The sequence below is a fragment of the Myotis myotis genome, unplaced genomic scaffold (genome assembly GCF_014108235.1).
Source record: "Myotis myotis isolate mMyoMyo1 unplaced genomic scaffold, mMyoMyo1.p scaffold_m19_p_2, whole genome shotgun sequence".
Classification (NCBI taxonomy): Eukaryota; Metazoa; Chordata; class Mammalia; order Chiroptera; family Vespertilionidae; genus Myotis; species Myotis myotis.
Window position 1 is genome coordinate 9,577,590 of NW_023416324.1, and position 12,965 is coordinate 9,590,554.

At 56.5% G+C, this 12,965-nt stretch overlaps 1 protein-coding gene across 2 annotated transcripts in view; it reads left to right on the forward strand.

Moving 5' to 3' along the window:
* The window catches only part of PAX7 (paired box 7), a 98,556-nt gene that overhangs the window by 44,859 nt on the left and 40,732 nt on the right, over nucleotides 1-12,965 (forward strand). For both annotated transcript variants that reach the window (XM_036350431.1, XM_036350430.1), the window contains exon 5: nucleotides 7,677-7,876. In XM_036350431.1, the coding sequence (XP_036206324.1) occupies nucleotides 7,677-7,876 (200 nt within the window). The remainder of the gene's footprint in view (nucleotides 1-7,676; nucleotides 7,877-12,965) is intronic.

Sequence of the window (12,965 nt, forward strand, 5' to 3'; positions counted from 1 at the left end):
GCACCTGCCAGCATTTGTGTACCAGCTGCAGCACTTACCTGAGACTCCGGCACCCTCTCCTCTCATGGGCACCATTTACACCTGGGATGGCTTTCCCTGGGGATGGGATGGGATGTGGGGGCTGTGGTCGTGGCTGGGGTTGTGCAGAGCCCCCACCATGGTAGAGTAAGGAAGGGATGGCAAAGGGGTATTCATTCATGCATGCAGGCATTCATTCATGCATTCATCCCCATTTTAGAAATAGAATGCTGCTTGGGAGTTAAAAAGCACGTCTAGCATCGATAGCTCTCGGGAGGCAGATCCAGAATTCACAGGAATCCCAGGTCCATCCGACCCCACAGCTTCTCTTCCCACCACCCCCCAGTGTCTGCCTGCGGCGGCCTCGGCCGTGCTCCGTAAGACAGACCCCGTGGCAAGCCCCTTTCAGGAGCTGGCAGAGCTCTGCCCATTGCCCACTGAAGAAGTCAAAGAAAGCTGTGATTGTTTTCAGGGTTGTCTTAAAGTCACAGGGAGAGTGTGAAAGGGGACAGTGAGCTGAGCCCCTCTGATGGTGGGCTTGCTCTGGCCTCTCAGGCGCCTGCCTACCTGCCCCGCCTCCTGCCCTCCCCCATCCACAGCTGCTGCCCCTTCCAAACTCCACGTTTGCTAACCTGTTGCCTAGGACACCAACAAGTTCAGGAGACTGAGTTGGAAGGGTCCACATGGCATCTTCATCGTCACCCCTTGCCTTAAGGGCAGGTGGCCCTCAGTTTGGGACTCGGCTCCCAGTAAGTCTTTCGCCTTTGCCTCCGAGGGCTCCAGCCCCCTACAAGCCCTCTCTCCTCGCCCATTGGTGGCGGCTTGTGCTTGGTTCACAGTTTCATGCAGAAAAGCTCCAGATCCCCCGTGAGAAAGCATGGCTCTGAATGCGGGCAACAACCACAGGGTACCGTGTCAAGCAGTACTACTTCCTCCTTCCCAGATCTGCCCCTTCCTGGGAGGCATGTAGAAAGAGCGCCCTCTAGTGGCCGAGGACCGCATTGTGCTGTTGGTACCGAAGCCAGGATCAGGTTCAGAGTAAAAAAAGTGGGGGCGGGGAGGGGGGGCAGGGGGGAACAGCCTGATGGGTTAGATGGGGGCTTCCCAGAGAAGGGACAGTTTTGTCAAATTTCGGTTGCAAGCTTCCTAAGCGCACTTTCCCCCCTCCCTCCTCTCCTTGAGTTGGGAGAGTGAAATTGGGCCAGCTGATGCATCTCAGGGCCTGAGGAGTCGCATGGGATTTGAAGGTAGATAGGACCTATTTGGGTTCCCACCTTCCGGTGCCTCGCATCCCCCGGGAGGCCTCGCGAGAGCAGGCCTGCAGTGCATTAAATGCAGACGGTTTTGCTGAGTCCCGGCAACCTGGGCACCTCACACCCAGATAGACGAGGACGCTGTCCGGGAGGGGTGATGCCCAGCTGAGTCGGAAAGGGTGAGGAGTCACGGAAAAGCCAAGGAATCGGCAGGCTGAGACGGGGAAGGGCAGCAATGGCAGAGTTCGGAACGGTCACCAAGAGCAGAGATGTGTCACTGGAGACCACGGCTGAGGTCATTCACGCCCCAGCACCCCACGTGCCTGATTACTACACGTGGATGTGGAAGCTGGACAGTGACGAAGGCCGGTAGGAAAGAGCGGATTCGTCTGAGGCCTGGTGTTGGAGGAGAGCTCTCCGGACACCCTGGACCGCCAGAAAGATGGACACATGGGTCCCAGAGCACAGTAAGCCCCGGAACATGCCTGGAGGCAGAAACGACAGCATGGAGGCTGTCCTGCGCCGGGCGTCTCAGGAGAAATAATGCTGGGAAGCATGGAAGGCGGCAGGAGAGGTGGGAGACCAAGCATGAGGTGGGTTTTCGTAAGACAAGCCACAGGCCCGAGCCCCCAGGAGCCGAGCAGGGGCGGGACATTGTGGACGTCATTCATTCATAGGGTCTCCAGGAGTGGGAGCCTCCGAAACGGCATGTAACACACACGCGTGTCCCTGGCACTGTTCTGTGTGTTTTCACCTCCGCACGCGTCGACTCATTCATTCATCCCGCAGGTACTTGAGCGCCCACTTTGTGCCCAACACTGGAGAGTCAGCAGCGAACAAAGAAGACGAAAACACCCACCCCGCATGAGTGTGTGCTCTGGGGACAGCGGGGGGCAGGGAGCTGGGGACAAACAGTGGAGTAGAGTAGTTAGCGCGTGAGATTGCGACGTGGACTGTGGAGAAATGCAAAGCCAGGCGGGTGCACGGGGCCCTGCTATTGTCCATGTCTTACACGTGGAATCCACAGGACCAGGCAAACTGCCAGGAGCCTGTGCTTTTCAATGCCCCTTCTGCGTGGCCTGGCCCCCCTGATGAAAAAGGCAGGCCATGGGGGGCTGGGGAGGGGCTCCAGGCAGAGGACCCAGCCTCTGCAAAGGCCTGCAGTCGCTGGGGTTGCTGGTGTCCAGGGAGGGTGGGGTGTGGGGTAGGTTGGGGGCTCACAGGGCCCCTGAATCTCCTGGCTGTGGCTCTGGGCTGGTTGCATGTGAGGTGTGAAGGGGGGAGGAGAGGGGTGTTAGGAGGAGTGCAGGGTTTGTCCTGTGGGTGCCTGGGTGGCGGGGCCGAGATGGGCACCCAGGAGAAGTTCAGGCAGAGGAGGTGGCCAGGAGGAGGTCGCTTCTGGGAGGTCTGTCTTGGGGTTCGAGCCCCGCCTCTCGTTCTGGTCCCCGTCGCCCGGCCCTGTGTGCGGGTGAGGTGGGGGTGGGCTCCTGCAGACATTACCTAGATGCACGCACCACACGCCGGTTACAGCTGAGCGGTTCCAGGGAGGGGCGCGCAGGAGGGCGCCGGCTGGCCCTGGCTGTCCGGGCCCCCAGCTGAGCTGTAAATGACTTTTCCATTTGCTGAGACCTGCGCCCAGGCCTGTTTGGTATTCAGGGACGCCCGGTCCACACTCGCCAGCTCCCGGCTCTGCCCGAATTACTTGATTAAAACGCATATCAACTATTATGTGATTCGCTTCTCTGCCGCAGCTCGAGCCGGCCTATGTTAAACTGTAATAAAGGCTGGGGTGGGAGGCGGCAGGGATGGGAGCGCAGGAACAGGAGTGGGAAGGTGTCTGTGGGGGTGGGGGGTCTGAGAGAAGGACCCCACACTGTAAGGCCATTGCTGGTCCAGAATTTCTGACGAGGATTTGGAGATGGGTCCACTCCCTCCTGCAGGTCCAGAAACTGTGACCATCTCATTTCCAGGCTTTTCTTTGGGCAAAGAGAGAACAGGGAAGGCTTGGAAGGCGGGGATGGAGAACAGCCACCAGGGTTGGTTTCCATGATCAGAAACGTAATCCTCCATCCCCGGGAATTCACTGCAGCGAAGTCGACTGTCGCTGGGCTGGGAGTCCTGAGCCCTGGGCTTCCCTCCCAGGCCCACTCCCCTGGGATTCCACTGAGCATCTGGAAAATGGGGCTACTCCTGTCGCCCTGGCCCTCCGGGGCTAAGGGGACAAACCGTGTCAGGTCAATGAAAGGCTTGTGCACTGTAGGATGTGTGCACAAGCTTAGGTGCTGACTGTTGCCTTGAGGCAGGAGTATTTCAAAGAAACTTTGCCATTGTCCTTTGAAGCCCTATTCATCCGAGAAGCCTTTATTGAGCACCTGCTGTGTGCGGGCACCGTCCCTGTTGCAGTCACGGGTCTCCTGGTGCAGTGGGGCCCAGACACCCAGAGAAGGCGAGTTTGGTGTCTCCCAATGAGCTTGGAGAGCCCCGAGTATTGGCCCAGGAAGTCGTGCCGGGAGCACCCAAGAGCTGGGCTCTGCTGGCTGAGCAGGTGGCTCCTGGTGGTGAGAAGGTGTTCCAAGCAGAGGACTCCCGTTCAGAAGCTGGAGCGTGGGAGACGGCCTGGCTCGGTCATATTCGGAGGCCGAGAGCTGGACGGTACCACGTGGAGAGGCAGGGTGCGTCGGACACGGGCAGGGCGTGTGTGGTGGGGCCTCGCTGGCGTATCGAGGCTTCCGGGGTCAGTGGCTGTGAAAGCTGGTGTTCTCCAGAGGAGGGGGAGGCTGGGGTGGGGGCTGTGGGGCTGCCCAGCCATATGCTCCCCACTTCCAGCAGCCTGGCCTGGGCTGGCCTCTGCCCGAGCAGACCTCATCCTGCCCACCCTTAGGGTCTCCCCTCCCCCCCGCCCACCCCCGTCCCTCACTCGCTCCTCGGGCTGTTCTGTGGTCACATGTTTCACACCTGGGCTTCCTAAGACAGAGGCTGTTTCCCCCCAAAAGGTTGGGAGGGCCCCACGGTGGGGCTGGTTTTTCTCCTTGCTCTGTATGGGACTCCACACACCCCTAAGCAGAGAGAGGACCCGGGAACCCAGGAGGGTCCCTCCCCATCTCTTCTCTCTCTCTCTCTCTCTCTCTCTCTCTCTCTCTCTCTCTCTCTCTCGGGTCCTATCTCCAGCACCAGCCTGTCCCGCCTCCTCGAATCTTCCTGTCGCACAGCTGCTGGAGACAGGAGACAGGGCTGCAGCTGGCCAGGACGCTGCTCCCCTGCCCGCCTCTGTGCAGCTTCCGTTTAATGAATGCGCTCCCATGTCCACTTGCCCACAGCCCCTCCCTGTGCCAGCTGCCCAGGCTTTCGCTGCGTGGAGGACTCAGCCCCAGCCATCGGGGCCTCTCTGTGGCCAAGTCCACCTAATCCTGTTGATTAATTTAACTCTGAGACTAATGGGTTCCAGAGGCGGGGAGAGCATCATTGGGGAAACTGAAGCGAGGGCGGGGCGGGGGGTGGCATCAGGGCTCTTTGTGAGTGAGCCCCCCTCTCTCAGGCTGCTTTGGTCCTGCACCCACCCTCTACCCTTCCTGCAATCACCGTCACCATCACCATCATCAGCAGCAGCAGCCTTCATGTGCGTGCCCCGCTACGGCTCCAGATGATCCCGCAGTCTTCATTTCATTCCATTCTCCCAGCAGCCCCGTGGGGCCCGCGGGCATATATCATCATCTTCATTTTCACAACTGGGAAAACCGGGGTCCAGAGGGGAAGCCACTGATCCCAGGCCACACAGTGAGGGAAAGACAGAGCCCAGCATCCGGGTGTCAGGCCTCCAGACCAGGACTCCTGACTAGACCAGAGCTGCCCCAGACGGCCCCCCACTCCCCCCAACCTATCCTTCTTCCCCTTCCTTCTCCAGGAGTGAGCATGGACTTCAGGCTGTGTGGCCTCCATCAAGTTACTGAACCTCTCTGAGCCTTTTCCCCTCTTTGTAAAAGCGCCAGAAGCCCAGACCGGCTGTGGAGCTGGCACAGACCAAGAAGGCTGTCTTCCCTGGGCTGGGCCAGGGCGGAGGCCTGGAGTCACACAGTCCAGGTCCCTTCGGCCTCTCTCCATCTCTGGCTAGTGGAACAGAGCCTTGCTCTCCCCACTCAGCAGCCAGGAAGTTGTTATGGCAACCGTCAACATCCTAGAGGAGCCTTTCAACCAAGAGGCCTGAGGGCCCTGCTTTACCTTCCCCAGTCTGGTTTTGGTCTGGGCAGCTCTCTGGGCCCCCAGAGACCCCAGATCTGTGCTGAACAAGGGGTGGGAGGAGCAGGGAGATGAGGAGGAAGGAGACTCAGACTCCACGGTGAGCCTAGAAGGCTGCCCGGAGTTTGGAGGGCCAGGGCCCTGGATGCACACGGGGCCCGCGTGGGCACTGAGGCCGGGCAGGGCAGTGTCGGAAGCACCTTGAATGCATCCCGCGGCCGGTCAGTTGCTAACTGCATTCATGCTTTTGGGTACAGCCCCAGGGCCTGTTCTCCTATTTCCTTAAAAATTTACTTGATACGAAAGCACCTTAAACAACGGAATCCAAGGAAACGAATGCTCTCGTGCTTGGAAAATGAGTATCATGTCCTATACATCGGTGGGAACCATGAAAACAATGTTGTTAATTCTACTAGAGGCGGGTCCTCTCCTTGTTAGAAAGAGAGAACAGCAGTGTTAAATGTGTACTGTCCTGTGTGTAGCCACCAGCCACACCTGGCTGCGTAAATGTGAATGAAAGTGAAATAACAGGGAACATTCAGTTCTTCAGTTGCACTAGACACGTGTCCAGTGCTCGTCCCGCGTGGCTGGTACCACCATGTGGAAGCACGCAGGTCCGAGCGTCCCCCCATCGCGGCGTTGCTGGACAGCGTGGCTCTGGACGGAACTGAGGCTGAGTCAGACTGGGGTGTCTCCGAGGACAGGGCCGCCGGTCCTTCGCACTCAGCTCCTGGTCCCCACTGGAGGGGGGAGTCCGGTGCCCCGTTCACCTGCGGGCGGGCCTCCTCCCTGCCTGCCTGCCTGCCACGCCCTGCTACCTCCTTCCGAGGGCTCCCTCTCCCTGCCGCTGTCAGAAAACTGAGGCTACGCAGTGAGTTTCAGGAAACGAATCCTTGCGATTAGTTGTCTTTGGCTCTGAGCCCCAGACGTGCTGGGGAAGGTGCCCCGGCTGCCAGCTGTGCCCCCCGTGGCCGCCTCTCAGTGACGGGTTGACAGGCAGCCGGGAAAGGGCGGGTGAGGGGGATGGATCCGACCCTAGTCTCTGCCTTCAGGAACGAGGCCGGCCACGATGAAGGGAGGGCTCCGTTGCCTGTGGTTCCCTTGTTGTCACAATCAGGGACAGCCTGGCAGTGACCGATCAAAAGCAGGCATGACTGTCCAGTGGCCAAGGCAGCAGGATGGAGGGAGGGCACGCAGGTGGAAGGGCACTACCCCATGAAAACACGACCCCTCGTGCCCTTTGACAGGCCAGGCCTTTGCCCGCACTCTCCCCTCTGCCTGGATGCCTTTCCCTCACCTCCAGGTGACATCTAAGAGGCTGCCTGAGGTTATTGGGGGTGGGGGTGGGGGTGGGAGGGTTGTCCCTTGTGGGAGGACCCTCTGCCTATTCACAGAACCAACATTTGAAGCAATTGGGTTAAGAACAGGGGTAGAGACGAGACACTATTGCATTTGCTGCCTCTGTCCCTCCCTCCCTCCCTCCTTCCCTCCCTCCCTCCCTCCTTCCCTCCCTCCCTCCCTCCCTCCCTCCCTCCCTCCCTCCCTTCCTGCCTCTCTCTTTTCCTCCATTTTTGCAGTCTTTCCCCCAAATGCAATAACATCGTTGTTTAAATGGTTGTCATTTTAAAAGTACTAAACTATAAACAAGTATAAAGAAGAAAAACAAAAGTTCCGCCACCCAGAGGCTAACACCTGCTGATCTTGGACTTGGTGTTCCATAACGTGCCACCCACGTGCTTTCCCACAGGGGGATTGATCTTTGTACGCTGGTGTGTACCTGCCCTTTCTCTTAGCGTCAGGATTATTCCGGGGTCGTTAATACGCCACAAAGTTATCTCCTTTTCGGGGAATGTGGTTCTAGAAATCCTCATGATGTTCTTCATCATGAAACCACCCCCTGCCTCCTATGTCACCACACCCTTCCTGTCCGTGGAAATAACCTAAGTGCCCGACTGCAGGGGAGTCTCGTCTTTAAGGAATGACTGTGCCGTGAAGTGTTGAGCCAGTCCCCCAGGGCTGGGCATGGGATCGCTTCCCACTCTTCCTTCTGATAAACAGTGCCCGGTGCTCCAGGGGGATGCTCCCTCGGTGCCGTGATGGGCTGGAAGGGGGGCCCAGCGCACCCCTCCATCTCACCAGGCCGCCCTCTCCCTCCCTCTCGCCTGGCCGTAGGGAACCGGCTGGACGAGGGCTCAGACGTGGAGTCGGAACCGGACCTCCCCCTGAAGCGCAAGCAGCGCCGCAGTCGGACCACGTTCACGGCCGAACAGCTGGAGGAGCTGGAGAAGGCCTTCGAGAGGACGCACTACCCGGACATCTACACCCGCGAGGAGCTGGCACAGAGGACCAAGCTGACTGAGGCGCGCGTCCAGGTGAGGAGGCGTCTCGGGTTGGCACTGCGGCCCTGACCCAGAGGCTGGAATTAAGGAAGTGGGGCGGCCAGGGTCTGAGGGCTCGCTGGGCCCCCGGGGAGCTCTGCATTAAGTGGTCTGAGGACCCTGTAGACCAATAATGCCACCAGCAATCGATGCAGAGGAAGTGGGCAGCAAGCATTGGTTGACTGACTAATGGAGGGGGAAGCCGGAAGCTGTGGCGAGGCCTGCTGACATCTCTCCAGGCAACAAGTACTTTAAAGAAAAGATGAGAGGAGGGATGGAGGGAGAGATGCAGAGGAAGAGAAGAGCTCAAGGGAGGGAGAAAGGAAAAGGGAAGGAGAGAGAAAGGAAGAAAGAGAGGGCCCTAACCGGTTTGGTTCAGTGGATGGAGCGTCAGCCTGCGGCCTGAAGGGTCCCAGGTTCGATTCCGGTCAAGGGCATGTACCTGGGTTGCAGGCACAGCCCCAGGAGGGGGTGTGCAGGAGGCAGCTGATCGATGCTTCTCTCTCATTGATGATTCTAACTCTATCCTTCTCCCTCCTCTCTGTAAAAAAATCAATAAAATATATTTTAAAAAAGAGAAAGGGTGGAAAGGAGGGAGGGAGGAAGAAGGAAGGAAGAGAAGAAGGAAGGGCAGTAGCTCAGCTAGAAGAGAGGACTCAGAGAGAACAAAAATCTCCAAGTCTCTGATGAGGGGAGAAAGTAGTTTGGAGGAAAATTTCTGAACAGGCCTAGCTTCCTAAGATGGGTAATGAGTTTCCTGTTATGGGAAGCATGCAAGCAGACTGGGCAGGCATTGTGGGTTCCTGGTGGGTTAGAAACATCAGAAGAGGGTGGCTAACCCCCTTCATGCCCTCGAGTGTCAGGTCCCTAACCAGCAGGGGTGGAGGAGGGGGCGTGCAGAAAGAGCAGAGCCTACTGGGGTGCCGGCCTCGCCGCCGAGTGCAGCAAGTGTCCGCCTGCTGGGGAGGGCTCAGGCCGGGTGGAGGAGGAGGTCATGAGGGACAGCTCCCGTGGGAACCATTCCTGGCCTGTCTTCTCCCTGAATGGGGGGCACAGTTCGGCAGAGGGGTCACCCCAAGCTGCTCCCTGGGGGCACTTCCATCCGAGGCTAACCAGCCTTCGTTGGGCACCCACCTTGTGCCAGTCACAGGGCTTGGGTTTCTCGTGCATGACCTGGTGGAGCCTCAGACCCCGTGTCAGGGTTGGCATGGTCACCCCCAAGCTGTGGGTGCAGGAGCTGAGGCTGGGGAAGTGGCATGCCCAGAGGCACAGAGCTGGATCGGGGCTGAGCCGGGCCTGGAGACACCCAGAGACCAGGTTCTTCCCATCCAGGAAGTAGAAACGAAGTCAGAGCTGGAATCTGAAAGCAATAGGGAAAGTTCTAGAAGCAAAGTGGCATTTAACCACTCCGGGAACCAATGTACCTCCCTCCACGCCCCCACCCCCACTCCTGCGGTGGTGGGGGAGGGGGCTTGGCTGCCTTTGAGAGAGACCCAAGGGGCAGGGCAGGCGGCAGCAGCCAGCTCATCTCATCGCCTCCCCTGTTCTCGGGCGATACCCGAGCCTGCCCCCGCGGCCTCCCTCCCCTCTGATCCTCCTGCAGCTGTTCTCGGGCACATTCCTCGGTGCTTTCTCATTCCCACGTCTGGGGGCCACGGCTGCTTCCCACCACCTTGAAGCCTGGCCGCTGCTTGTAAAATCCCCTGGCTGTCAGGGCAGTGCTTTTATTGGCCCAGGGGACCCAGAAACAGGTGTCACTCAAGGTCCAGGGAGGGAGGGAGGGGGCTGGGAAGAGGGGGAACAGACAAACCCAGAGTGAGGGGCCCAGGCAGACATCCTCCACATGCTGACTCCCCTATCAGACTCTGGGCTCCCCCTGGGCAGGTCGGGGTCCCCCTCAGGCTGTGAGCTCCCAGCCTGAGAGCTTTCCCTGCAGAGGGCAGAACAAGAAATGGTTTTTTTTTTTTTTTTAAAGAATGAACAAAGGGTAACAAAACAAACAAACAAAAATGGAGACAGGAATGATGGGACATTTGGCCTGGAGAAGAGGAGACTTGGAGGACATGGCTGCTCTGCTTTGAGAGGCCCCCAGGGTAGGACCAGACCGGTAGGGAGGTGTCCCGAGTCCCATGAAAAGGTCGGTAGAAGCGAGAGCACAGGACTGGGGGCCCCAGGTCTAGGTTCCCCTGGGCTCCTGCCTCTGATCAGCGGCAGCACCTTTAACAAATCAGTTTCCTTTCCTGAGACTTAATTTTCCATCTGTAAATAAAGGAATTTAACGAAACGGTCACTAAGGCCCCCTTGAAGTTCCAGGATCCTGACCGACAATCAGGGCTGCCTTGAGAGGTGATGAGATCCCTGTTACCTGAAGCAATCAAGCAGCAGTGCCACATTCTGTCTATCAGAGACCCCAGAGAGGGTTTCTGCCATGGGCAGTGTGGCAAGGAGCGCGAAGCCACCGGAGCACTGCTTCGGTTTTATGGCTCTAGACCAGTGGTTCTCAACCTCCCTAATGCCGCGACCCTTTCATACAGTTCCTCATGTTGTGGGGACCCCCAACCATAACATTATTTCCGTTGCTACTTCATAACTGTAATGTTGCTACTGTTATGAATCGTCATGCAAATATCTGATATGCAGGATGTATTTTCATTGTTACAAATGGAACATAATTAAAGCATAGTGATTAATCACAAAAACAATATGTAATTATGTATGTGTTTTCCGATGGTCTTAGGCGACCCCTGTGAAAGGGTCGGTCAACTAACAAAGGGATCGCGACCCACAGGTTGAGACTGCTGCTCTAGACTGTTGAGGTCTCGGCGTCTGATTCTAAGAGTCTATGGCTCAGGGATTTTGCAATCATATGGATTTTTTAACTTAAATTTTATTTTTCAGTTACAGTTTACACTCAATATTATTTTGTGTTAGTTTCACGTGTACAGCGTAGTGCTTACCAGCCGTGGGCAAACTACGGCCCGCGGGCCGGATCCTGACCTTTTAAAATGAATAAAACTAAAAAAAAAAAAAGACCGTACCCTTTTATGTAATGATGTTTACTTTGAATTTATATTAGTTCACACAAACACTCCATCCATGCTTTTGTTCCGGCCCTCCGGTCCAGTTTAAGAACCCATTGTGGCCCTCGAGTCAAAAAGTTTGCCCACCCCTGGCTTAGACAGTCCTATCCTTTACAAAGAATTTTCCCGTATTTTCAGTCTCCACCTGGCACCATACATGGTTATTACAATATTATGGACTCTGATCCCTATGCTGAACTTTACGTCCCAGGACTGTTTTGTAACCACTCATTTGTATTTCTTAATCCCTTCACCTTTTCACCCAGCCCCCCAGCCCCCCTCCCTTTGGCAACCAGTTTTCATGCCCTCTTCCCTCAGTGCCCTGAGAGATGGGTGGGAGAGTGGAGTGATTGAGTCGTCTCAGAGACAGAGGCCTCGGTGCGAATTCCAGCTCCATCAATCACTCCCTTCGCTCTCAGGTTCCTCATCTGCAAAGTGGAGATGAAAGAATAGGGTCTGAGGATGAAATGATGACATGGAAACACACACACACACACACACACACACACACACACACAGAAAGTGGCCAGCACACGGAAGTGCCATAAGTGGGGGTTCATTATGATAGTCCCCTGTCTCGGCCACGGTGAAGGGGGGGTGGTGGGGGACGGGGTGTCAGGCAGGAGGACACATGCCTGGGGGCCAGTAACCTCCTCTGGAGCAATCTTCATTTTTAAACAGCTGGAGGCTGACCCCACCCTGGCGCACATCTTCCTGGAGGCAAACAAATCTATTGTGTCCTGTTGCCAAGATCCCCGAGCCCGTGTTTCTTCTAGACCCCAAGGCTGCCCCGAGCTGAATCGCATTTTGGAGGCTCCAGACCAGGGGGGGGCAAACTTTTTGACTCGAGGGCCACAATGGGTTCTTAAACTGGACCGGAGGGCCGGAACAAAAGCATGGATGGAGTGTTTGTGTGAACTAATATAAATTCAAAGTAAACATCATTGCATAAAAGGGTACGGTCTTTTTTTTTTTTTAGTTTTATTCATTTCAAACGGGCCGGATCTGGCCCGCAGGCCGTAGTTTGCCCACGGCTGGTCTAGACTCTAGAGCAGCGGTTCTCAACCTGTGGGTCGCAACCCCTTTGGGGGTCGAACGACCCTTTCACAGGGGTCGCCTAAGACCATCGGAAAACACATATATAATTACATGTTTTTGTGATTAATCACTATGCTTTCATTATGTTCAATTTGTAACAATGAAATTGGGGGTCACCACAACATGAGGAACTGTATGAAAGGGTCGCGGCATTAGGAAGGTTGAGAACCACTGCTCTAGATGGACTCGCTAATTAGCAACTTAAACCAAATCTTTTCACAACACTAGATCCCATGTCTCATGCACTTTGATGCCAGGCACAATGCTCAACACTTTACATACATTATCTTTACCATCCTCACCATAATCCTAGGAGGGAGGGAGGATTAGTCTCCCCAGTTGGCAGGTGAGAAATCTGAGATTTAGCTAAGAGCAGTAACTTCCTGAAGACGCACTTCATAGGCAGCTGTGCTAGGACTTGAACCCAAGTCTGCCCATCATGTTCCTTTCGTCTGTGCTGCATCGAGAAAGGGGCCAGATGAAATATTCAGCTCAGGAAACAGGATGCCCCGGGGAGCCCTCGGTGCCCTGGGGAGGGGAGAAGTCGGGACTTCGGTTTTATTTGGGTGCCAGTGTTCACTCCTGACTTAGCGGCCCCGACTCCTTTCTCTGTGAATCCTGCGCTGGTGGGAACCGGCTGCTCTGTCCACCAGCTTAGAAAGCTGACCCCCGTTTCTCCCCTGGGAGAAAAGACAAGCGACACCAGGGACACATAAGACCCCTCCTTCCAGCTGGCATATCAGCAGGTGTGGTCTGGAGGTCAGGGCGTCTCAGTGATCCTATGCCAGGGAAGGCTGGGGTCTTCACCCTGCAAGGAGGGGCTCCCAATTGAGCCTGTGGCCCCAGTCCTGGCAAAGTCCTCTCTTCCTTCCCTTGTTTGTTCGTTCGTCCGTTCGTTCATTCAT